Source organism: Bubalus kerabau, chromosome 1 (genome assembly GCF_029407905.1).
Source record: "Bubalus kerabau isolate K-KA32 ecotype Philippines breed swamp buffalo chromosome 1, PCC_UOA_SB_1v2, whole genome shotgun sequence".
NCBI classification, from domain to species: domain Eukaryota; kingdom Metazoa; phylum Chordata; class Mammalia; order Artiodactyla; family Bovidae; genus Bubalus; species Bubalus kerabau.
The window spans coordinates 9784639-9811959 of record NC_073624.1 but is presented as its reverse complement, the minus strand read 5'-3'; the positions used below and the strand labels follow the sequence as shown (position 1 = coordinate 9811959).

General features: G+C 38.9%; 1 protein-coding gene across 2 annotated transcripts in view; it reads right to left on the bottom strand.

Annotated features, from left to right (window-relative positions):
• The window catches only part of DMC1 (DNA meiotic recombinase 1), a 36415-nt gene extending 9573 nt beyond the window's left edge, over window positions 1-26842 (bottom strand). Inside the window, exons 1-12 of one of the 2 annotated variants that reach the window (XM_055566049.1) lie at window positions 26700-26842; window positions 24541-24624; window positions 23851-23895; window positions 22672-22818; window positions 20834-20916; window positions 14870-14922; window positions 12757-12798; window positions 11425-11497; window positions 7861-7952; window positions 7401-7474; window positions 7161-7275; window positions 6750-6810 (exon numbers count right to left, since the gene is read on the bottom strand). In XM_055566049.1, the coding sequence (XP_055422024.1) occupies window positions 6750-6810; window positions 7161-7275; window positions 7401-7474; window positions 7861-7952; window positions 11425-11497; window positions 12757-12798; window positions 14870-14922; window positions 20834-20916; window positions 22672-22818; window positions 23851-23895; window positions 24541-24591 (836 nt within the window). In that variant the 5' untranslated portion in view covers window positions 24592-24624; window positions 26700-26842. The remainder of the gene's footprint in view (window positions 1-6749; window positions 6811-7160; window positions 7276-7400; window positions 7475-7860; window positions 7953-11424; window positions 11498-12756; window positions 12799-14869; window positions 14923-20833; window positions 20917-22671; window positions 22819-23850; window positions 23896-24540; window positions 24625-26699) is intronic. The other variant, XM_055566050.1, reaches the window with a different exon arrangement.
• Between the last annotated feature and the right edge of the window lie 479 nt (window positions 26843-27321).

The following is a 27321-nucleotide window of genomic DNA, read 5'->3' as shown; positions in this document are numbered from 1 at the left end:
TTTACCTTTATGAATCTGTTTCTTTAACTGTAAAATGGGAACCAAAAAAGCCTCTTACTTTTTAGGGCGGTTGTGAAGATTCAAGACGTATTTATTTTTTTTTTTTTTCAAGACGTATTTAATACAACTCATGAGGAGCCTACTACATGCCAGGAACAGTGCCAGATCATTTATAAAGCATTAGCTTTACCCTTCCAGTAATCTCGGCACACAAAAGACACTCAATAAATGGAGACTATTATTATTTAACTAAATGATTTCGTTACATGTCACTGAAAGAGTGACATGTAAATCAAGTAATTTTTCTTCAAGTTTCTTTGAACTTCTTGAGTGTTCTAGCAATTATAAACATGTCTTGAGGTAAAGTGCAAGAAGGTATAATACCATTCCACATTCATTTAGAGGGCTTTAATTTACTTCTATTTCTGACCAAGTGAAAACAGCTTCAGAAAGCCACCCACATCCTTCCTTTAGCCTATTCTCTTATTTCCCTGTCTTCTATATTATCTTTTCTTCTTTTCTCCCTTTCTCAGGGGATGGGGGAGTATGATGAGAAGGAGGAAGAGACAGGGGTAGATATTTGGAATAGAGAGGCCAAGAAAAATTGTTTCATTATCCTGCTCTTGCTGAACAGGATACAGCATGTTATATCGTTGACGGCAAGACAAAGAATCTCCTGATCTTTCAACTTCAAATCAGGGTGCAGGGAGCATAGGATTATGGTGATGGTAGGGCAGCTGGTATTTTTCTGGGATGAAATAGGAAAAACAGCACAGTGAGACTAAAAGAGCATCAGTGTTGCAGTTAGATACCTAGGTTTAAATTCTGGCTCCTGTTTTTTAACTGTGTGATTGACCAAGTAGGCACTCTAAGCCTTGGTTTCCTCCTTTATAAATTAGGAATAACAACAGTGTCGACCTCAAATACTGGCTGGAGTGGAGACCTTGAGGGGTCTAGGCAAGGGCAAACATGAGAGAAAACTGGTACTCCTGGTACTTTTGACTGCTAAGGGGCAAGCTTAAAGATGGGATTTTTTAGAAGGAGTCCTTTGAGAGACTGAGTGAACATGTCCAAAAGTGAGGAGGATGTTTTGAGATTAGAGGAAGATAAAGAGAGAAGTGTACTGCCAAAAGAGCGGAATTTTGGCAAAAAAAAAAAAGGAATGGCTTTAAAAGATACAGTATGTGTAAGTAGTTTTGTTAAATAACCCCACCCACTATTTCCTCTCAAACTATGCAGAAAAATCTACACATTTAAAAAAATTTTGAAGACAGAATTCTGGGTTTTGGGTGGTGAGATGGGGAGAAATGTGGCAATATTCTGAGACTGGCTTCATAGAATAGGGAAGTTTAGGAGGCAAGCCAGGGCTTCTTTGGTAGCTCAGCTGGTAAAGAATCTACCTATAATGCAGGAGACCCCGATTCAATTCCTGGGTTGGGAAGATCCCCTGGAGAAGGGATAGGCTACCCACTCCAGTATTCTTGGGCTTCCCTGGTGGCTCAGACAGTAAAGAATCCGTCTGCAATGCGGGAGACCTGGGTTTGATCCCTGGGTTGGGAAGATGCCCTGGGGGAGGGCATGGCAACTAGCTCCAGTATTCTTGCCTGGAGAACCCCCATGGACAGAGGAGCCTGGTGAGCCACAGTCCACAGGGTCGCAAAAGTTGGACATGACTGAGGGACTAAGCATAGCACAGTAGGCGAGCTTTGAAGGGGTGATATGAGAATTATATGAGATGATAAGTGAAAGCATTTGGCACATGGTGTGCAACCAATGAATATAAGTGCTCTTAATTTTGAGGGAGAGGAAAGTAAAATTCAAATACTTTAAATGTTTCACAAGGTCAGCATGCTAGTGATCTTGGCTTAATGTTTTTTCTCTACCATATTGTCTCTTCAGTTCAGTTCAGTCCCTCAGTCGTGTCCGACTCCTTGCGACCCCATGAACCGCAGCACACCAGGCCTCCCTGTCCATCACCAACTCCCAGAGTCCACCCAAACCCAAGTCCATCAAGTCAGTGATGCCATCCAACCATCTCATCCTTTGTCGTCCCCTTCTCCTCCTGCCCTCAATCATTTATACTAATGATGTAGAATCAGTAAGTGACATCCTTAAAGAATAAACTGCACATTTACAGGACTGCAAACATTCTAACATGACTTTCTGTTTTAGGGAAACAAATACACAAATGAAGTAGGGGGACATCAAGGTCTTATTTGTTGCTTATCTGATTATTTGCTGTGGTATGGAGCTTCACAGGCTGATACTTTGACTATTTCCAGGCCTTTACCAACTGGATCATTCTAGTCCTAAAATCTGTATCTGTGAGCCTTATCTAGGAATTACTGCTCTGCTGTATCATATGGCAGCTCCTCGCCTCTGTAATTTTGTTCCTTTTTAATACAATGTGCCATCGAGTATAATGCATGGGATATAAGCCTCAATTATTGTCAGTGTACTTGGGGACTCATACCAATTATAGTGATATTTCTCTGACAGGCTCCAGGAGAGCTGCAGCTTGGAGTTCCTTAATACTGAGAAACAAAGATATTTTCTTTATGGAAAGTATTCTAATAGCATTTGGAATTCTTTAGTTTAAAATTTCTTTTTTAATTTAGTTGTGGCAATTTATGTGCTTTACAGCACATCCATTTAATTTATATTGCCATAATATTAATACATTTTAGAATATACTAATTATAGTGAAACTTGTTTCTGTATAACCTGGCTAGGTAGAGGAGATGCTATTTCAAAGCAGATTCACCAAGCAAAAATACTAGCCTTTGTTACTTTCTTTGGCTCTTTACCTAGCTTCCTTCATTACAAATTTCCTCTGCTCTCTGACTCTTCAATTATTTCCTTTCTGTCACCTCTCTATTTTTCTCTTACTGGAGTCAATTCAAAATGATTTGATTCTCTTTGAAACTTTTTACAAATATAAGAAAAAGAATCCTATCTGACCTAATTTCCACAGACTTCTTTTGCCTTCTAACTCTAGATCGACAGTTTTGGCCTCTTCAATGTTCCCTCCCAACACCTGAAGAAAGAACATTGTTCTTTAACTTGTACTGTTTTATTTGAATGCAACCCACTTCCTCCCTCTGAGCCAATGAGTCATTTTCTCTTTTTAAAGTGAGCCTTAAAAATCTTCCATTTCTCTTCAGCTTAAAATTATTTTTTGTGAAGTACTTTATGTCCTGTGTATGAAAGACATCACATAAAACAGAGATTGCCCTAACCCCTCAAGGACTACAGTCTTTGCATGGCATTTCAAGACTTTAAAATTTAAATTAAATGGACATCATGTATTTTGTTTTTCCCTAATGGAGGCACATAGTCTTGTTTGTTCACTAGTGAATTCCCAGAATCTTGTTACATAGTATATTCTCAATAAATATATATTGAATGAATGAATAATTTCTCTCTCCCCAGTCATTTTAACATGCTTGGACTTTCCTGGTGGTCCAGTGGTTAGGACTCCACACATCCACTGCAGGGGGCTCAGGTTCAGTCCCTTGTTAAGGAGCCAAGACCCCGCATGCCTCAAGGTGAGGCCAAAAAAAATGACCAAACCAAAAAAAAATGTGCTTAAAACCTTTCATGTAGTTAAAACTTTTCACATTGGAATCTCTTGTAATTAAGTAGAAAATAAAATGGTACTGAAAAGTGAGAGCTATATCAAACTGCAGAAGATGCAGCAATACTCTTAGGATGAGTTCAGAAAATGCCTAAAGAGAGATACATTCATTTCAGAACAATTTTCAGAATTTACAATATTATATCAAATATCTTCTTATATATATCAATGATTGATTTATCTGCTAACAAATGACATACTGACTCAGTTTTAAAGTAACAGAACTTTGTATTGCACCCATCACAGTAATAATTGATTTAAACAAGAATCTCCAATAGGGACTTCTCTGGTGGTCCAGTGACTAGGATTCTGTGCTCTTAACTCAGCGAGCCTGGGTTTGATCTCTCATTAGGGAACTAGATCCTATATGTTGCAACTAAGAGCTCACATGCCCAGTGAAGATGGAAGATCCTGTGTGCCTCAACTAAGACCCAGGGAAGTCTAAACTAAGACCCAGTGCAGCCAATAAATCAATAAATAATTAAAAAACGAAAGAATCTCCAATAGATGCTAAAATCAATGGGTGCGGAACATGATACTTACATAAGTCTCAAAGTATCACCCCAGAAATTACTTAATAATTACCAAGGGAAAAAGGTTTTTTACAATGGAGAAATCTTGTGAACACCATCTTAATCACATGATCAAACTTAACATCAGTAATAATGGGACAAACTGAAAGAGTGTGCCTCTTGATATGATATATGGAAAAGGTCATAACATCACTTATGTAGTTTTCCTGCCAAATGTGTTTAACGTTTTAAATAATGAGAAAAAAATAAACTCCACATTGAGAGACATTCTGAAAAACAACTGGCCTGTGCTCTTCAAAAATGTCACATGCTCCCAACGCAGGCAGCATGGGCTTGATGACCCCGTGTGCAGCATGGTGCGACAAAAACATCAACGTCACAAAAAACAAACAAAAGTTGAGGAGCTGTTCTGATTAATGGAAACTAAAGAGACATGACAAGTACATGGAATGCATGTTCCTTCAAACTACAAATGCTATTATTGGAACAAGTGGAGACACTTGAATATAACTGCATATTAGACAACTAGTACACCAGTATTAAATTAGCACCCTGACTGTGCTAATTATGTTGTAGTTATGTACAGGAATGTTCTTCTTCATAGAAGAGATATGCTGAAGTTTAAGAAGTGAGGTGTCGTGATGTCTGCAAATAATTCTCAATAATTCAGGGAAAAAACGCTCAAAGGGTTCACAAAACATATACATGCATATATAAGCCTGTGTACATATGTAGTATATAGAGAGATTTTACATACACATGCACACACACAAACACATAGAAAAAATATGACAAAATGTTAACAACTGATGAACCTAGGCAAATGATGATATTTATGTATTTATTGTGCTAGTCTTGCAACTTTTCTCTGGCTAAAAATTATTATAAATAAAAAGTCATTGAAAAGATCTTTAAAAAAGCAATACATAGATTCAGGGTTATTTTGATTGCTTATCCAGATACATACTGCTCAAAATTTTTGATGGTGGCAACTAACCTTTCTTAGAATTCTGTTTCACTAGACTACTTTCACTCTCCTTGTCTTTCTATTCACTGCCATCTTTCAAGAAGAGGCATCAATATGTATGTTATGTGCACAATACGTCAACAAAAAATGAATATTTCCAGCATGGATTGGCATGGACTGAAATTCTGTTTCTTCAAATAGGAGACTTCTCTCATAGGACCTCTTACAAATATACCCCATATATATATATATGGGGTACATCCTGTAGAGAGCCTGCTTTTTTGTTTTCAGGCTAACAGCTTATCGGTGCAACAAAAACCATTCATGTATTTTTGGTGAGAGAAGTCTCCACATCATTTCCTGCACATAATAAATGTCACCCCCCCGCCCCCATAAGAAACCATTCATGTATCTTGTATATGTTTTTATTTCCAAGATTTTTTATTGTTCTCCAATATCCTTTTAATCTTAGACAAAAAAGAACCCCAACTATCTCTGAAAATAGTTAAAATATTGCTTTGTTTTATAAAGAACTAGAGACAAATAGATCTGGATAACAAATAAGTGATATTTACAATTATGAAGTAATATGCACTGTGCAAAATATGATTTGTGACAGATTTGTGCCCATATCAAGACTGATCATTTTGGAATTATTTCCTATTCTACACTCTAAACCCTTTTTTTCCCACTCAATAACCTCAGATATGCAGATGACACCACCCTTATGCAGAAAGTGAAGAGGAACTAAAAAGCCTCTTGATGAGACTGAAAGAGGAGAGTGAAAAAGTTGGCTTAGAGCTCAACATTCAGAAAACGAAGATTATGGCATCTGGTTCCATCACTTCATGGGAAATAGATGGGGAAACAGTGGAAACAGTATCAGATTTTATTTTTTGGGGCTCCAAAAATCACTCCATCACTTCATGGGAAATAGATGGGGAAACAGTGGAAACAGTATCAGATTTTATTTTTTGGGGCTCCAAAATCACTGCAGATGGTCACTGCAGCCATGAAATTAAAAGATGCTTACTTGGAAGAAAAGTTATGACCAACCTAGATAGCATATTGAAAAGCAGAGATATTACTTTGCCAACAAAGGTCCGTTTAGTCAAGGCTATGGTTTTCCCAGTGGTCATGTATGGATGCGAGAGTTGGACTGTGAAGAAAGCTGAACGCCAAAGAATTGATGCTTTTGAACTGTGGTGTTGGAGAAGACTCTTGAGAGTCCCTTGGACTGCAAGGAGGTCCAACCAGTCTATTCTAAAGGAGATCAGCCCTGGGTGTTCTTTGGAAGGAATGATGCTAAAGCTGAAACTCCAGGACTTTGGCCACCTCATGTGAAGAGTTGACTCATTGGAAGACTCTGATGCTGGGAGGGATTGGTGGCAGGAGGAGAAGGGGACGACAGAGGATGAGATGGCTGGATGGCATCACCGACTCGATGGACGTGAGTTTGAGTAAACTCCAGGAGATGGTGATGGACAGGGAGGCCTGGCGTGCTGCGATTCATGGGATCGCAAAGAGTTGGACACGACTGAGCAACTGAACTGAACCGAACCCCTTTGATATTAACTTTTGTGAAATACAAAACCAGAATATTGGGGCTTACGTCATAGTTGCTCCTGGGTCAGCAGTCATTTGATTGGTCACAAACACAGCTACGTTATATTCTGCATCAAGAAATAAAATTAAGAAACTAAGAGAATGGCAATATAAGTTAAAAGTTCATTGCTTAGATTTCAGAGTTTAGAAACACTGTGCTGTGAAATTTCTTTGATAAACAAGATTACATTCCTGTTTTTTCACTGTTAACATAAAGTTATTGTTATATTATTTAGGTACCTTATTGTTTTAGAATCAGTATTTCTGGTTTTAAAAAAGTGTTGTAAAAGATAAAAGGAAATTTTATCTTTTAAAAGACAGATTGTCTCCTGACATTATTCTGAGCTTCTCTGCAAAGCTTATCTAGCAAACAGTCACAGATGCTATTCTGATATCACCATTTATTTTAAACATCTACCTTCTGAGATTTTTTGGAGTCGTGACAACATCTGGGCCAGTTTTTGCTGCCGTTCAGCCAACTCCCCACGACCACTGAAATCCACTCGGAAAAGTGCCATTATTGAATCAATGATCTGTGCAAAATTAATGTAAAAATAAATAATGCATTTGGAAATGGAAGTTAATTTGAACTGGAGTCAACAGAAGAAAGATAATATGCTAAATAGCTGCAGATTGAACAGTATTTAAAAGCTTGTACCAGTAGCTTAAAGATGCCAGCTTCTTCATGGAATTTTGCTGCTACATAATCAAGCAGCTCCATCTGATGTTCACCTGATGGGAAATGCAGTGGGAAAATGTTATAAAAGCTAGAAGAAGCAGGGACTAAGATTATGTATGCCCTTGGAACTCGGCAAAAGAGAGCCCCTGAAGGATTTCTTAATTATGACTTTATTAAATATGGTAGCATACATACCAAATGATACCTTACCCAAAAGAATGTTACTTTTCATTTCAAAGACATAGAATAAGAAATAATTTGAGAGCATTTCAATGTCTAAGGACTTAGATAATAAAATCTGTGGACTGACTAAATAAATCTGGAGAAAAGTAAAACAGAAAGAGAAAAGAATAATGTCAAAATAAAGTATCGCTCAAATAATACATCAATGCTGCCAACCTTAAAACAGCCTAAGCATCCAATTGCATGGGGTTCTTACTAGTATATGCACGTGCATAAAGTACATTGTCCAGGACTGCATTATGGTCTACATTGAAGCGATCAGCAATGTCCCGAAGGCGATCTGGACGGCTGGAGTATGCCAGATTAAGGATCCAATAAATCAATTCCAAAAAGTTTAGACAACAACTACAAACAATAATGCTCTAAGTAAGTGAGAGGCAAAACACTCTACCTGCATAGGTATTCTGAGGATGCTAATAATCACCTAAAATCTATATCAGACTTTATTTTTCCTAAGCGTCTTAATTAGGTAGTAATAACAGTGATAGAAGTGAGACAGTAATGAATTTAAATATTAAATTATCTAATCTAAACAACAACCTTGGAAGTGAGTTGTTATGGCCTATATTACATTTTACAAATGAGGACACTGACAGAGATTAGGCAAATAACTCAGAGGTAGGCAGCAAATCAGTTATAAGAGAAAAACTAGAAATTAAGATTTGTGAACCTCTTTTGTTCTCAGTTCTATAAAAATAGATCTCTTCTATGAAGATAATATCACTGAATTATAATTCAAGTCACTTCAAAGTGAATTAATTCACTCACGTTCCTCACTTGTTCAACACACAACAGTTTAATAGACCACTAATCACATGTTGCCAATAAAGGATAAATTTGATACATGAACCAAAGTTTCAAAAAAGTCACTTTAAGGGTACAGAAAGGAATTATCACCATATAGTTTTTCATTTATTTCAGGTTTAAAATCCACTTTCTTCTAAAGGAGTTTTAATAACATTCTGAAATTAGTAAATTCATAGAGGGGACAAATTTGGTGTACCTGGAAAGGTATTCTGGAAGATGCTAATAATCACTTATATCTATCTAGACTATAAAGAGTATTAATAAACATCTTTTTAGGTCTTTGGTGATCCCAGTATTTTCTAAAATGACTTAAGATAAAATGCATGTCCATGGACTCATTTCACTTTGTTTATAGTATTTGTGTTAATACTGATCATACTATGCTGTGCTGTGCTTGGTTGCTCAGTCATGTCTGACTCTCTGTGATTCCATGGACTGCAGCCTGCCAGGCTCCTCTGTTCATGGGGATTCTCCACTCAAGAATACTGGAGTGGGTTGCCATGCCCTCCTCTAGGGGATCTTCCCAACTCAGGGATCAAACCCAGGTCTCCCGCATTACACGCAGTTTCTTTACCGTCTGAGCCACCAGGGAAGCCCAAAAATACTGGAGTGGGCCGCTTATCCCTTCTCCAGGGGATCTTCCCTACCCAGGCACCGAACTGTGGTCTCCTGCATTGTAGGTGGATTCTTTACCAGCTGAGCTACCAGGGAAGCTTATAAGTAACTATAAAGCAAGGACCATGTATAACCTTATTTGTTGACACTTGGAACTAGTTCAGTAAGTGTTGAACTGTCTTTAGGATTTCCCAGTCATGCTGCTAATGCTGCTGCTAAGTTGCTTCAGTCGTGTCCGACTCTGTGTGACCCCATAGACGGCAGCCCACTAGGCTCCCCCATCCCTGGGATTCTCCAGGCAAGAACACTGGAGTGGGTTGCCATTTCCTTCTCCAATGCATGAAAGTGAAAAGTGAAAGTGTAGTCGCTCAGTCGTGTCCGACCCTCAGCGACCCCATGGACTGCAGCCTTCCAGGCTCCTCCGTTCATGGGATTCTCCAGGCAAGAGTACTGGAGTGGGGTGCCATTGCCTTCTCAGTCCCAGTCATCCTACAGCACTATATATGTTTTCTTCAGAGCTACAATGACAGCCACTAAAATCTTCTACTGCTGCTGAGTATACTCAGATGTTATTGGTAGACAAGTCAAAGAAGACAAGGAATTGGAAGAGATAAAAAAGTTTTTTCTCACTATGTCAGTTTTTATAAAACCAGGTGACTATATAACCAGGAATGTAAAGTTGGGCTTACGCTAAAGGGAAGTTCAAACCAATTTACAAATGTTTTTTAGCAGATCAGCATATGGAATTATCAGCATATTAACCAATTACCAGTTCAAGGCTCTACGGAGGATTTAAGGAGTCATAAGATAATTTATGCCATAAGTAAGTGTAAAATATAATTATGTAGGCAAAATATAAGCACATAAAAAGAAAAATATCAAGATAGAGCAGTATACATGAAAGAGACACTGAAAGAACGACAGCATTTCACTTGGGCCCTTGTACATCCTTGTTCCCCTGCATTCCCTCTTACACATGACCTGGCTCTTAGCTGTTTCTACCATTCTGGATAAAATCCAAATTGCCAAACAGTGGCAGATATTCTTCAAGAACAATTCCTCCCTCTCAAAGAACCACATTTAATCAACTATTTCTGAAACTAGCTGAACTCCAGCTGAGCAACTCTTGCTTCAGTCCTATTGTTAAAAGGAATGTCTTCTGAACCTGATAGCTCCTCAAACTGTTATTTCTTCTTCTATTTATTGGTTAATTACACACTACTCAATTCCTTACTGTTTATTTGCAACAAGCTTCCATCATCTTTCTTTACTGCAAATGGTCTCTTGGACTCCTAATTGCAAATCTCAGTGATCTTTCTCAGTTTACACCCTCTCTCTGTGTGGAACCCCTTTTCTTCTTTAAAAAAATTTTTTTTTTGGCTTCATGGGGTCTTAGTTGTGGCAGGCAGGTTCTTTTGTTGTGGCAAGGGCTTAGTTGCCCAGGACATGTGGGATCTTAGTTCTCTGACCAGGGATGGAACCCACATCCTCTGCCTTGAAAGGCAGATTCTTAACCACAGTCCATGGAATCACAAAGAATCGGACACAACTAAGTGATTAACACATACACATGTATACATATGTATGTATATGGGCTTCCCTGTCAGTGGTAAAGAATCTACCTGCTAATGTGGGAGATGCAAGTTCAGTCCCTGGGCTGGAAAGATCCCCTGGAGAAGGAAATGGCAAGCCACTCCAGGATTCTTACCTGAGAAATCCCATGGGCAGAGGAACCTGGTGGGCTATAAACCATGGGGTCACAAGAGTTGGACACAACTTAGTGACTAAACAATCACAACAATATACGTGTAACTCATTGGAAAAGACTCTGATGCTGGGAGGGATTGGGGGCAGGAGGAGAAGGGGACGACAGAGGATGAGATGGCTGGATGGCATCACTGACTCGATGGACGTGTGTCTGGGTGAACTCCGGGAGTTGGTGAAGGGCAGGGAGGCCTGGCGTGCTGCGATTCATGGGGTTGCAAAGAGTTGGACACGACTGAGCGACTGATCTGATCTGATATATACATATGTGTGTGTATGTGTGTGTACACATATATATATATAACTGGGTCACTTTCCTGTATACCTGAAACTAACATGACATTGTAAATCAACTCTATGTCAATAAAAAAAAAATACACAATTCTTAAAAAGATTTAAGAGGAAAAAAGTGACTTGAGAACTCAACTAGCAACTGTTTCCCCTTGTTTTTTTTTCATTATTATTGGTTTACAGGATAGTTATAAAAATGACATATTTCAAGCAAATTCTCTTTTATAGTAATAGTACTATATCACACTATTATGTTTGCAATTTGCATAAATAAAAGGGTTACAAAGTATTTTCTGTATCGATGAAAATAATCTTTCCTCCTGAGTAGCCACCTGCTCCTGGAAGTTGAGCTGTCACTAGGAAGCAATTAAAAATTAATTAATATTAACAAGAGTGAATAAACTCTGTACAAATGGATATACAAATTAACATGGGATTTATTCTGGTTGCAACTCTCTAGCCATCTAGCAAATAATAGTTTCTAAATAGCATGCTATATTTTTATATTACTAACCAGTGGTAAAATTATAAGTATTCTTCCAGCATAACAGTAATTCAGCAAAGAATGTCAGTATCTTTCACAATGGGAGATAGTCATGAAATTTAGTTCTCCTAAAGAACAGAAGTAGAATAACAAGGTCCTAATATATAGGACAAGGGACTATATTTAATATCCTGCAATAAACCATAATAGAAAAGAAGGTATATATGTGCATAAATGAGCCACTTTGCTGTACAGCAGAGATTGGCACAACATAGTAAATCAACCATATTTTAATAAAAATTTTTTTAAAAAGAACAGAGGTAGAATTTAAATATTACTTCCTTCCTATAAGAAATAATCACAAATATAATTTATGCTATGTAACTCATTTAAGTAACTTTTCAATTAATGTATGCATAATTTTAAATGTATTTTCTTTATATGTAGTATTAACACTAAGGAATTATTTTACATTAAGCACACACATTATTTCATTTATTTTTCAAAACAATCCTAAAATGGCCCTAGAATTATTCCTATTTTACTGATGGGGAAAATCTGAAAGGTGAAGCAACTTAACCAAGGTCATGCAGCTATTAAGGGTAGAGCTATTTGGATTCCAGAATCCCCTTACTAAACACCCATTTTCCTTCTACTTAGATCTAAGAAATACAGTACAATGACTTTATGTAAAAGGAGATATTTTTGCTTATTTTAAGTCTTTTTTAGTTCCACCCTTACTCTATGGAAAGTAAGGAATTCTAAAGCCTCGATAGATTCTGTGATATTCTTATAAACAAGATATACACAAGACAGAATAAGAAAAATTGAGGCCATGAACAAATACCTCTCTCCACCAACACATTCATATATCCATTTACCTCCTCCCTATTTCCATTCAGGTGTTCAGGGTGCAGCACATACAACATGGCCTCACGTATCACACATTCACAGACCAGCTCTGGTATTTGTATAACCGTGGGGAGTTAAGTAATCTCTCTGAGTTTTAGATTCCTTGCAAGTTTGTTCAGATTACATGAGATTATATAAAGTACCAGGCACAAAGTAGATTAGTAAGTAATGGCTATGATTATTATTGTTATTGCTATCATTGTTGTTATATATCCTTACCACAGAGGGTATGAGAGAGTTGGGTTTTTCCAGTTCGAAATTCTGTGAAACAGGGAAAAAAATAGTTAAGAGTTAGATTATTTTCATAAAGACTAGATATGGTCTTAGAGTATGGTCTCCTTTTCCAACTGTCAAATCTCATACACGAAGTGCCTCTATGTCATGAATGGATTCTACATATATGAATACCAGTAATAAAAACAACTTTTTAAAGATTTTCTTTTTCAAAACTGTCCTTTAGATGATCAGTTCAGTTCAGTTCAGTTGCTCAGTCGTGTCCCACTCTTTGCAACCCCATGAATCGCAGCACGCCAGGCCTCCCTGTCCATCACCATCTCCTGGAGTTTACTCAAACTCACGTCCATCGAGTCGGTGATGTCATCCAGCCATCTCATCCTCTGTCGTCCCCTTCTTCTCCTGCCCCCAGTCACCCCCAGCATCAGAGTCTTTTCCAATGAGTCAACTCTTCACATGAGGTGGCCAAAGTACTGGAGTTTCAGCTTTAACATCATTCCTTCCAAAGAACACCCAGGACTGATGTCCTTTAGAATGGACTGGTTGGATCTCCTTGCAGTCCAAGAGTCTTCTCCAACACCACAGTTCAAAAGCATCAATTCTTTGGCGTTCAGCTTTCTTCACAGTCCAACTCTCGCATCCATACATGACCACTGGAAAAACCATAGCCTTGACCAGACGGACCTTTGTAGGCAATGTAATGTCTCTGCTTTTCAATATGCTATCTAGGTTGGTCATAACTTTTCTTCCAAGGAGTAAGTGTCTTTTAATTTCATGGCTGCAGTCACCATCTGCAGTGATTTTAGAGCCCCAAAAAATAAAGTCTGACACTGTTTCCACTGTTTCCCCATCTATTTCCCATGAAGTGATGGAACCAGATGCCATAATCTTCGTTTTCTGAATGTTGAGCTTTAAGCCAACTTTTTCACTCTCCTCTTTCACTTTCATCAAGAGGCTTTTTAGTTCTTCTTCATTTTCTGCCATAAAACCCAAATTTTTCTTAGGAATAATCATATAAATGAAAGTGTAAGACTCCACCACAGCAAAGAGAGCCTGGAGTTTTCCCACTGATCTGAGATCCTCAAGGGGAATACCAGGGTGATCCTCAAATTGGTGGTATCTCCTAGCTACCAACAAAAGCAAATACTCTCTAGAGAAAAACATCCCCACTATACCAATTTAGGCCTACTGAACTTCAACAGATTAAAATTAAGAAATATGTTCACAAATATCAATAAACACACAAGAAGGTAAGTCATTCAAGTGGGTTTCCCAGGTGGCTCAGTGCTAAAGAATCTGCCTGCAATGCAGGAAATGCAGTTCAATCCCTGGGCGGGGAAGATCCCTTGGAGAAGGAAATGGTAACCATTCCAGTATTCTTGCCTGCGAACTCCCACAGACAGAGGAGCCTGGCGAGTTATAGTCCTTGGGGTCGCAAAGAGTTGGACATGATTTAGCAACCAAACAACAAGCCATTAAGACTGGGAGTCAATAGAAATAAACAAAAATTTATTTTTCCAAGTCAGCAGAAACATCAACACTGAACAAACAAACAAAAAAACAGATTTGGTTCTCTGAGGACAGAAAATAATGGAACTGTCAGGAGCAGTACATAAAATACCTATGCATGGATTTCTTTTTGGCTGCACCACGAGGCTTGTGGGATTGTAGTTCCCCAAGCAGGGATCAAACTCAGGCCCTAGAAGTGAGAATGCAGTCCTGACCCCTGGACTGCCAGGGAATTTCCAACTTTTTTTTTTAATAGAGGATACAACAAAGAGAAAAATCTATTCTCTATGTTCCTGAAATATGCATTTCTTAAAAATATTAATAAGATCAGTCTCATTATACAACTACTTTCTGAAGATATGAGAGGAAAAAATTTTCTTCTATAGGAATCAGAGATAAAAAGATGAAAAATGTCAATAAAACTCATCTGTTAATGTTGGAAAATATTTTAATTGTAGCCCAGAAAGATCTTGCATTATGATAACTGATATTTCATCATAAGTTCCAAATCAGATACAATTTATCACTGATATGGGTGTGTATACATACATATATTTTTCATATAACAAAATATTAAGCTTTTACCTACCTCCAAAAGCTTCTGTGATTGCCATGCTTTCAATTCCACCTCCTAGCAACTTACTAGAAATAGAAAGTAAGCTTCAGTAACAGGAACAGAAATAGAAATATCAAGAAAGGAGAAAGTGCTAATATCATTGGTATTATTTCTATCTATGTACCTGATGCGAAGAACCAACTCATTAGAAAAGACCCGGATGCTGGGAAAGATTAAAGGTGGGAGGAGAAGGGGATGGCAGAGGATGAGATGGTTGGATGGCATCACTGACGCAATGGACATGAGTTTGAATAGGCTCTGGGAGCTGGTGATGAACAGGGAAGCCTAGTGTGCTGCAGTCCATGGGGTCCCAAAGAGTCGGACACGACTGAGAGACTGAACTGAACTGAACTGATCTATGTGTCTTTCTATCCATCCAAGATAAACACACACTCTTGGCTGAACAAATGGCTTCCCACCTGCTTAGATCACCGGTTATACTGTGCATAGGTAGGGGGATCAACAAAACAATCTATAAGTCCTGCTGTTCCCACTCCTGTCTACCAACAGGAAATGAACTATGTAGGCCTTATATTTCATTATTCTTTAGAATTGAACTGAGGTTTGAATAAATGGTTTTAGTTATTAATTGGGTTTTTCATACTGTGCTGGGACTATGTTTCTAAAAGTCAACCAAATATCCAAATTTTTTAAAGTACTGAAAAACATGAAAAATAGATATTAGGAGAATCCAGTGATTGTCACCATGATTGACGTATCTCACACAAGCCAAATTCTATGAAGAACATGTCAGAATAGAAAATATTCAAAGATGTGATAGGTACTGCTAGCAGTTAGAAAAATAACTGTCAGATTTTGACAGCATGTACTTAATTGGTAACTCAGTGATTTAGTGCATTTGATATATATTCCTGATACGAAAAGACCTAAAGTTAAATAATCTCATTCATTCATTTAATACAACAAATATTAACTATAGTAATTGCCCTAAGATCTGGTAGGAGCAGTTTAAAAATCTTTGTAGTTTGTATTAGCATGACTTTTGGGACATGGTCACAGATCAGACAGAGCTCTAAGAGATATGGATAATTTAACAGATGTACATTTACATAGTTTGAGAGTAACTTAAATGTAAATTGAAGCAATGTTAGAAGTTGGCCACAAATTTAGTGAGAGCTGTGGACTTCAATGAGAAAAAGAAAAAAATCTAGATAGTGACTCGCATAAACTGAATCTAAAGGACATGCTGGAGAGACCACTCAATTTGAAAGGCATATTTAGAGATTCTATATTTAGAATTTATTTAGATTTTTATTTAGAGATTCTATAAGTCTACCAATTATTAAAGGAAGTTTTACTTGTCCTTCTTCATCTTGAGAAAAACCACCCTAAAACTTTGGCTTAGAGAAATTTTAGAGAAATGGCTATAGCCCTGGAAAATCTAAGACAAAATTTCTGGTGGATATTCTGAAAAAATGAACCCCTAATTCAACTGAAAGTGTACCCCAAATTGCTTGGGATAGCATAACTAACTGTTCCCTTGGGAAACTGAGGAAAATTTAGTATTAGGAATAGAAATAGTGCTTTTAACTCTTGAAAGATTTTAAAATAGAGACAAAAATCAAACTCATAGATTACTATTTTCATATTAAATTTGGGAATAAACTGTGCATATTTGGTACTTGAAAACTCTCATAGTTTGAGAATTTGACATTTTTATAACATAACACATTAGCCTGTAATTGATTAAATGACATAAACCTGCAGCTTCTAAGTTGATAGCTAACTTTATACACAGTATTTGAACATTTAAGAGTGTCTAAGACTCACTATACTTATGTTTAATTTATTAAATTTATAGGGGCTTCCCTAGCGGCTCAGATCATAAAGAATCTGCCTGCAATGCATTAAATTTATAAGACATTCAAGTAATTGAAAAGATTTTAGTAATTATACAAGCAAAGTTCTGAGGAGAAATATAATAAATTTATAAATATAAGTTAAAATATTCAAGGAAATTTGGTTAACCATATTAGAAAAGTTCCTTAAAATTTGTCAAATTTATAAATGGGCTTGCAGCTTAAGAAAAAATATATTAAGTAATAATATTTACTGCTGCCGCTGCTTAGTCACTTTAGCTGTGTCTGACTTTGTGCGACCCTATGGACTGCAGCGTGCCAGGCTCCTCCGTCCATGGGATTCCCTAGGCAAGAGTACTAGAGAATGCCTTCCTCCAGGGGATATTCCTGACCCAGGGATCGAATCCAGGTCTCCTACATTGCAGCAGGCAGTCTTTACCACTGAGCCACAAAGGAAGCCCTGATAATATATAAATAATAATGTATATTACTTAATAATATATAAGTAATATGTAGAGTAATAATTTCTCAAAGCCAAATTTTAAAATTTTTATTTGTTTGTTCTGGCTGCGCTGGGTCTTTGTTGCTGCACGTGGGCTTTCTCTAGTTGCACTGAGTGGGGCTACTCTCTAGTATTTTTGGTGCTCCGGCTTCTCATTGCAGTGGCTTTCTTGTTGCAAAGCTTTGGCTCTAGAGCATGCAGACTCAGCAGTTGTGGTGCATGGACTTAGCTGACCCGTGTCATACAGGATCTTCCTGGTCCAGGGATCAAACATGTGTCCCCTGCACTGGTAGGCAGGTTTCTTAACCACTGGGCCACCAAGGAAGTCCAGCCAGATGATTCTTAAACCATGATGTGGTAGAACAACTGGAGAATATCAAGTCATCATTTGAATCAAATTATTTTGATCACCCTGACTTGGACCAATTTGTTTTTTTAAAAAAATATTTATTCATTTTGGTTGTGTTGGGTCTTAGCTGTGGCACGTGGGCTCTTCTCACAGTGTGCAGGCCGCATGTGGGATCTTGGTTCCCCAATCAGGAATCAAACCCATGTCCCCTGCTTTGGAAGTTGTATTCTTAACCCTGGACCACCAGGAAAGTACCTGACCAATTAGTCTCGGAGCAAGATTTCCCAAAGACTCTTCCTTAGCTGTTATTTGAACAAAAGGTCCTGTGATTTTAAAAATTTGAGGCAATGCTAGGTTAAACAGGTGTTTTACTTCACTGTAGGAATTCAGACCCTTTAATAAAATGTATAAATCTCCGAGAAATACAGTTTATTGCACTTCCCCAACATATTTTACTATTTGCTTATTCAGTCAATTAGTTATTCCACAAATATTTACTGAACATCTAGTTTGTGCCAGAGATTGCTTTATGCACTTGGAGTAATGTGTCTATGTGCTCAGTGCTCAGCTGGGTCTGACTGGAGTAAAGCAGTGAACAAAAGAGACAGATCCATCACTTTGTGGAGCTTACATTCTAATGAGAAAACAGACAATACACATAAGTAAGTAAAATATGTGGTATGTCAGATGTTATTAAATGGTATGAATAAAAATTAGATCTGGAAAGGGGATAAAAGACGCAGAGGATGAAGGTAGGAAGTTTTCAAATAAATTTTCAAAGAAAATGATCACAGAAGGCCCATGTGAGTTAGCAAAGACCTGAAAAATCTGACAGCAAGCCATGTACATAATGAGGAAAGAGTGTTCCAGGCAGAGGGAATGCTAAGTGCAAATGCCCTGAGGTTGGAGTGTGTCTGTCATTTTCTAGGAATAGCAAAAAAATTAGCCCAGTTGGTACACAGTAAACCAGAAGACAAATAAGAGCTTAGATTTGAGATTAGGGAGGATTTTTGGCTTTTGCTCTGAGTGAGCCTGGGAAGTCATTAAGGTGTTTTGGACAGAAGAGTATTATGATCTGATCTATGTTTTAAAAACATTATTCAGGGGCTTCCCTGATGGCTCAGTGGTAAAGAATCCTCCTGCCAATGCAGGAGACAGGGACGAGTTCAATCTGCAGTCCAGGAAGATCCCACATACCACAGCGCAACTAAGCCCTGGTGCCACCACTGTTGAGCCTACGCTCTAGATCCCTGGAAGCGCAACTACTGAGCTCTCGTGCCACCACTACTGAGGCCCATGAGCCCTAGAGCCTGTGCTCTGCAACAAGAAAGACCACCGTAATGAGAAGCCTGTGCACTGCAATGAAGAGTAGCCCCTGCTCCCAGCAACTAGAGAAAAGCCCGCCCAGCAATGAAAACCCAGCACAGCCAAAAATAAATAAATAAAATTATATAAAAAAATTTATCCTGCCTTCTATGTGAAGAATAAATGGTAGGGGCAAGGTCTAAAGGAAGGAAGCTAGTTAAAATAATTATTATTATCAATAATCCAGAACAGATATTAATAGATGGTTTAGGCCAGATCAGAGGCACCAAAGGAGAAGGTTGTGAGAAGTAATTAAATTCACATTTTTTTCTCCCTCTCTGTACACATATAGATACAAACAGGAAAAATATACATATAAACTTTGTATTATGAAAAATTTCAAACATAAACAAAAGTAGACAAAAAACATTATAATAATGAACTATCATGTACCTCAGCCTCAACAGTTATCAACCATGAACTCATGGCCAAAATTTTTTCCATATAAACTGCCAACCACTTACCTCCCTTTTCATATTACTTTAAGCAGATATTAGGCAACATATCAATTCATCCTAAATATTTCAGTAGGTATCTCTACAAGATGAAGACTCTTATTTTTAATATAACTGCATTACCATATCACATCTAAAAAATTGGTAATTTCTTAATATCAACTATCTATTAAGTGTTCAATTTTCAGTCTCATATGTCTTACTTCCTGTAGTGTGTTTGCATTAGGATCCAAAATAAGATCTACGTATTGAGATTAAGTGACATGTCTTTTAAATGCCTTTTACTCTCTAGGTCTTCTCCCTGAGTCCACCTCTTTTCTATTCTTTATAATTTATTTGTTGAAGAAACTGGTTGGTTTATTCTAAATATATTTGAAGACAGAGCAGATAGGATTTGTTAATAGATTAGAGTTAGCATGTGAGGGGGTAAAAAAGGCACCAAGGATGACACTAAGGTTTCAGACCTGAGGATTAGGAAAGAGATCTGAGCTGAGGGAGATTTTAGGAGGAGCAAATCTGGGGCAAATATTAGAAATTTGATTTGGGAACTGTGACGTCTGAGTTGCTTAGCAGACATTCAAATGGGGAGGCATATTTGACTATGAAACTCTTTTTTTTTCTTGGAGCTTTTGTGAGGTCAAGGTTTTGAGGAATACTTTGAGGAAATACTGCTTTGTTCAAATTGCTCTTGGAAACTTCTCTAACTTATGAAATAGTAATTCTGCCTACTAAGGCAGGGAAAAACACACACACACACCGTAGTCAACTTGCATTGGGAAGATGGTGACTATGTCTTAGGAATCATAAGATGGTAAAAAAAAAAAAAGGTGGGGAGGAGTTAAAACTGCTGATGCTGAAAAGCAAAACCAACATTGGATTATTTCCTCTAAAATATTCACTCTAACAACTGAATTTTAAAAAATATTTCTTTGGTTGTGTCGGGTCTCAATTGACCCTCAATGGAGCGTGCAGGTTCTTTTAATTGGTTGCGGTATATGGGCTCTAATTCCCTGAGGAGGGGTGGAACCTGAGCCCCTGGCTCCCATGCATTGGGAGTTCGCAGTCTTAGCCACTGGACCACCAGAGGAGTCCCTAACAACTGATCTTTAAGGAAAACCAAAAGTGAAATGGAATTTCCTTGATCAATAGAGAATAAAAAGGAAATGAAAAGTTAAACTGATTTCTTTAATGGCTTATTAATTAATACAGACTGATTCAGAAACTACTTATACTTTGAGTCTGAATTTCTTGTAAAAAAGGTAATCCCATTTTTACAAGCAGTCTAAAATTTATTTGCTTCAGTTGCTGTTTGAGGGGGGAAAAAATTCTGCAAAGTAAGAAGCTATTTCTATTGTTTATAGTCAAAATAACAACTCAGATAGAGGAAAAGAAATGTAGTATTCCAAAGACTGTGCTTAGTGCTTATAAAAAAATATGAATACATACTCAAATTCCTGGCTCCCAGTGGTGATATGGAAAACCATCTTCCTCTTCTCACTATACTCAAATGCAGTCAAGAAGCCTGGTTCCTACAGAAAGACAAAAGGAAAGGTTCAAAAAAGATATAAGATGAATATCTTAATTTCAAATGCTGCCAAAAACTATATACTTGATTCTTGGTCATCATTTGCTATAAGCTACAGTTCATTTGTCTTTGAAGGCAGCACAAGATCATGGTTAAGAACACAGGCTCTTGAGTCACCTTACCAAGGTTCAAACTACGTCTCTAACCCTTATTAGTTGTGTAATGTGTGGTAAACTACTTTATCATGCTGTACTTTGGCTTCCTCTTTTGGGTCAAATGGGATACTAATAGTATCTCTCTCATAGGGAAGCTGTAAAGGTTAAACAAGATACATTTATGGCATAAAGCAGACTCGTACTTTACTAAGTGATTCAGTTGATTTCATTCAATGAGGCTGGCCCTCTGTGTTCTTTATTAGCCACTCCAGATAATTCTGATACATACCACTGTACTATGAAATTAACTTTCTGTTTCTTCTCTCCCTCTATATCTCAATCTCTTTCTCTAAGAAAAAACAGTTTCAGTTAAGAGAGGATTAGACTGTTGGTGCATTAGTGGGTACACGAGAAGGAGAAAGATTCTTCTCTTTGGTAACAGAACTATTTTCCAAAGGAAAGAAGACTAATGCCTTGAGCTATAAAGGAGAATTTTAAATCCCAAACCCTGGGTACTGCACTAGGGCTTCATTAGACACCCTGGCAGTTACGGAACTGCCTTGTGGGTATACAGCCCAAGAGTACTCAGAACATAGAGCAACTGAGTTGTGTTCAGACCAGTTCAGTTGTGTCCTCTCCAAGTTCAGGACCACACTGACACTTGCATCTGGAAGGAAACAGGTACCTGTTGGTGAAGAGAGTTTCTAGGACTTGGTGAGAATGAGACTCTCTTATACACATGTAGAAAAGGAGAAGCCTGCTCTTTTGCAAAGAGAGGCTTTGGCCTTTCTGCACATTCTTATTCCCAGAGGTGCTGCCTCCAGTGGCCCCCAAAAGTGCTACACAAAAACTTGGGTCAAAGGCATGTGCTTCTGCTTGGAGCCATCGGCGGCATAGGTCTCTTATGGTCTATGGGCCCAGGTACAAAGTACAGGTTTCACTTAGCTTTATGCTCAGGTGCCTCAATGAGCACATTCTTGGTCACATCTATCTCAACTGCACAAATGGAGACCCAGCCACTGTTGGTCTTTTTCAAATGCAATGTTCTCTTATCAAATGTCTATACCAGCAGAGAGCAATTTCTTTGGTGCTGAGTGCTTCACAACAGCCATATATACAATGTTTGAGGAGATAATACAAAAAAATAAGGAGGAAGAAGGTAAAAAAATATGAAAAGGAGGGAGTCCCTGGTAGTTCAGTGGTTGGGATTTGGTACTCTCACTGCTGGGAGCCTGGGTTTGATCCCAGGTCATGGAACTAAGATCTTGCAAGCAGCACATCCTGGACAAAAAAAGAAAAAGAAAAGAAGGAAAGGCAGAGGCACAGAAAAGGGGAAAGTGATATAAAAGGAGACAAAAATAAAAGGTTTTGTAAAAAATGATTGCCTTAATAGTTTTCCTGGTCTCTTAACCTCTGTCTCATTTTTTTTCAGAATTATTGCTTTGAAACTTACATGATGAAAAGTTAACATGGGGCATATAATGTATGGTGATGCACAGGAACTCACAGGTCTCACAATAGTTTCTAGTGTACATAATGAAAAAGGCTACAGAGATTCCCAGGGCCCATTTAAGCTAAAACAACAAAGAATGGATTTTGCTTACAATAAGCTTGTTGGCTGCTTCTTTAATCTTGTCCACTTTCGCTTCTGAGAGTCCTTTGACATTGCACAGGGCTCTTCTTGTTGTCATCTGTATCCCTTTGATGGTACAGATGCCTACTGACTTCAGTTTCTTAATGTCAGCCACATTCTGTAAGTAAAAGAATGGGTGCAGCAGATTGAGAAAATGCCAGCCTGAAAGGCTCCCCTACTATGTCATGTGCTTTCATGTCCATCTACTTCCATTATGATGCCAATTTTACACAGGCAGCCAGGTGGAACCCACCCACCATGTAGCCAAATGTTCTGGAAATATCTGAGTAGAACATACCCAGCATGCTGCCAAATGTTCTGGCTGTGCCCTGATTTCCCAAGAATGTTAGTGAGACCATGGCAATGTAACAAGGAATTCAAAAGAAGAGTCTGTTGGTAGAAAAGCTAACAAATTTATCACACATTCACCCCCTCAGTTCAGCTCCTTCTTTCTACAGAACTTCATTACCAGTATGTTCTTTAAAAATCTTTTAAGATTTTTTTCTTTACCCTTGGAGAATGCAAATAACTACATAACCAAAAAACCAGCATTTTCTCTTGCTCCAACTTTCTAAATTCAACTGAAAGAGAGTAAATGTGAGGACTTCAAAGGGTAGTGTCAGAGAAGTTTTACTGTCAACTGATTGCTACTGAAATTCATCTAGCTTGTTACTTAAAGTCTGGATTTCTGTCATCACCGACTCGATGGACATGAGTTTGAGTGAACTCTGGGAGTTGGTGATGGACAGGGAGGCCTGACGTGCTGCAGTTCATGGGGTCGCAAAGAGTCGGACATGACTGAGCGACTGAACTGAACTGAACTGTATTTACTCTAATCACATGACACAGAAAGTAAATTTTCAGTAGATAGCTCTGAATGCCTCCCGTTGGACCAGCGGTTCTCAACTGTGGGCAATTTTGCCCCCTGGGGACACCTAAAAATATCTGAAGAAATTTTTGATTGTCACAACCCGAGGGTTGCTGCTGACATAGAGTAAGTGGTTAGGAATCAGGGATGCTACTAAACACCCTACAATGCGCAGGACAGCCACCTCAACAAGAAAGAATTGCCTGGTCCCAAATGCCAATAGAGTCAAGGCTCAGAAACTCTCAAAGGGACAATTTCACAGAGTCTTGAAAAAATACTTACAATTCCATGTTTTTGTAACAGGTCAATGTCTTGAAACAAAGATTCCTAAAGGAGATGGAACAGAAAAAAAAGAGTGTTCATTCTTCATATCCAACTGTTTCACATATTTTAAAGACTTAATTCAGCATTATGAGTCACTTCAAAACGCCTCAAATTCCGCTTCTCTAGACAAATTGAGGTAGGATCAATAATACTTTTTCAAACATATTGTTGCATACTTAAAAGCAGTGCCAACACTGAAAGCACTAGGAAGCCCAATATGGTACTCAGCCCCCTGCAGTGGAAGCACAGGCTCCTAACCACTGACCCACCGGGGAATTCCAACAGTCTCTCCAAACTTTTTAAGACCTTAATCCAAAAGAGTGGAACAACACAAGCTATTTTAAAATATGTTTTCTCAGTCTTCTACACCAGACCTTGAACTCCTTCCTCTGCTATTTGGTACCAATATGGCCATACCAATTGTTAAATTATTAAAATACTTTCATGCCAGCTGCTAAGTAGCTAATCTTAGCTCCCCTTGCCAAACAAGTTGTCACATATTTGTAATAGTGCCTCTCTCCAGAACTGTTTTATTTCTAATAAATAAAAATAGTAGTTAAGTTTCTAAAAGTAGTAGTTAACAGAGAAGGAACTCCATTTTTGTAGAATGAATGAATATCTATGTATCTTTCAACGTTCTAGGCATACATCTTCATCTTGGAATCCCGGTTCTTCCAGCACAACTTGGTCCTCCTTCATATTGAAGGGTGAACAGCAGAAAAATAATCAATTCTGGAAAAACAAGAAATATTAATAAGTTGTCACAGATCATATAGTACAAAATCCTTTACCCATAGAATTTTTTATTTCATTTCAGTCATCAAGGACCAGAAAGATAATTAGACAAATATTAGAGCCCCATGAGCCACAACTACTGAGCCCAAGCACTACAATACTAAAGCCCGTGCGCCCAGGGCCCGGCTTCACACAAAAGAAACCACTGAAATGAGAAGCTTGCCCACAGCAACTAGAATAGCCCCTGCTGCCCACAACTGGAGAAGAACAGCAAATAGGAAGACCCAGAGCAGCCATACACCTTTTTTTTTTTCAAGAAAAAATAGTTTGGAATAACTAGGCTGCTGCTGCTGCTGCTAAGTCGCTTCAGTCGTGTCCGACTCTGTGAGACCCCATAGACGGCAGCCCACCAGGCTCCCCATCCCTGGGATTCTCCAGGCAAGAACACTGGAGTGGGTTGCCATTTCCTTCTCCAATGCATGAAACTGAAAAGTGAAAGTGAAATTGCTCAGTCGTGTCCAACTCATAGGGACCCCATGGACTGCAGCCTACCAGGCTCTTCCATCCATGGGATTTTCCAGGCACGAGTACCAGAGTGGGGTGCCACTGCCTTCTCCATAACTAGGCTGGCCTATCTTATTTCTCCTAAGCCTGTGGCATTATTTCTTTTTTCTGGTGTGGTATGTGTGGGTGAGGGGACTGCTGCTGCTGCTACTGCTAAGTCGCTTCAGTCGTGTCTGACTCTGTGCGACCCCGTAGACAGCAGCCCACCAGGCTTCCCCGTCTCTGGGATTCTCCAGGCAAGAACACTGGAGTGGGTTGCCATTTCCTTCCCCAGTGGGTGAGGGGACTAGTTTCATTTATTTCCTCAAAAATGGCCACACTGTATCTTTTGATACAGTATCATCTTTTGATTTCCTATAGCACAGTTAATCATGAATAACAATATCTTTTTTGTTGTCTTGGAAGGTTATTTAGAAGTAGAATCTTAGAATTAAATATTGATATTAAACTTCCATATTTGTTAACAGTCTAAGAACTTTGACCTTAAGTCTTCTTTGCATCCTCCCTGGCACCTAGAACTTAAGTCTATTCTCAATAAAAAGATATTATTTTTCTCATGTACGAGGACTCCCTTCTGCTTTGGAATGATGAGGAGCTCTCTTGTAACATATTTTTTTTGTTTCATAAAACATCAGATGTATTTCATTTTATAATATTAACTAGCTTCATGATTTTAAGGTTTAAAATTATGGTGGATAGTCCATAGAGACACAAAAGAGTCCGACATGACTTAGCAACTAAACAATAATCTAGTATTTTAATGATAAAATATTAGGGCCAATAAGCAGATAAAGCCTTTGTTCTAAGTCAGGAATCTACAAGGCATGACTGTGTTCGTTAGAAAATGTGGTCCAAATAATCAGTTTTGTTCTATTTCATCTCCTCACTGAACACCAAACTAAGTTGGGGCCCAGCTCAGTGGGGAACAAACTTCGGAGGCAGAAGTAGGGTCGTTATCACCTAGTACAAGAAAGTATTCGAGGCAAACGAGGAAACAATGTAAACGGAATCTTCTGGAATGCGGTCCCTCACTCAAGATAGCTAATCATATACATGATAACCCCAAATTCTGTGACTGTTCTTTCTTTCTTAATAAAAAGATTGTTCTCCATCTTTCTCAGATAGCAGTTGATGGAATGAACAGTTGGATCTAAAGTAGGGCTCCCAAACACCTTGGCTTAAGGCGCCAGAAGCGGTCCCTTACCGTGGCGAGCGCGGTCCAAGTCACCCTCCCCGCCTCCCCGCCCCCCGGCCATTTTCCTGACACCGGATTCCCTCATAAGGGGCCCGAGGAGGCCTCTTCAAGACTTAGGTCCGACTTGGTTTAAAATAAGGCTTCTGGAAATCCCTCAAGAGCACTCGACAGGGTGGGGATGGGAGTCGAAAAGCACAAAGCCACCAGCCTAGGGCCCAGCAACGACCGTCGAGCACGGCCTCAGAAAGGAAGCCCCCACTGCCCCTCACATTCTTCACCCGCCTTCCCCTATTGCCATAAACACCACTCGTACCCACAGTCTCCCCCGGGTTCTCAAGGTATTCGAATCCCGCCCCCGGCCGGGGCTTTCTAGTCCCTCAGGGATTCTGATTCCGAACCAGAACGCTGAGACACGCGTCCAACACGTCGCAGACCAATAGGTTTGGCGCCAAACTGCTAGTCTGGGCTCGCGCCTGGAGTGGGCGGGGCCAGGACGGGGCGGGGCGAAGATTGAGAGGCGGGGCCCTAGACTTGGAGAAGAACAGAGGTGCCGGGCCGTGGGAGGGTCTCGAGGGAAATCCTCCAGGAGCCGCGAAAGAACCTGTGTGGGTGTCGCGCTGCGGTGAGGGAGCGACACTGAGGTGCAGAGAGTGCGCAGAGGAGAGGCGCTTTGGTGGAGCGGAGGCTGGGGCGTCTCTAGAGCGGAGGGAGATACTGAGGTCAGGAACGGACTCTGAAAGGCGGCCCTGAGGCGATGCATCGAAATTAGGGGGTATTCATGGGAAATAGATGAGGAAACAGTGGCAGACTTTATTTTTGGGGGCTCCAAAATCACTGCAGATGGTGATTGCAGCCATGAAATTAAAAGACGCTTACTCCTTGGAAGGAAAGTTATGACCAATCTAGACAGCATATTCAAAAGCAGAGACATTACT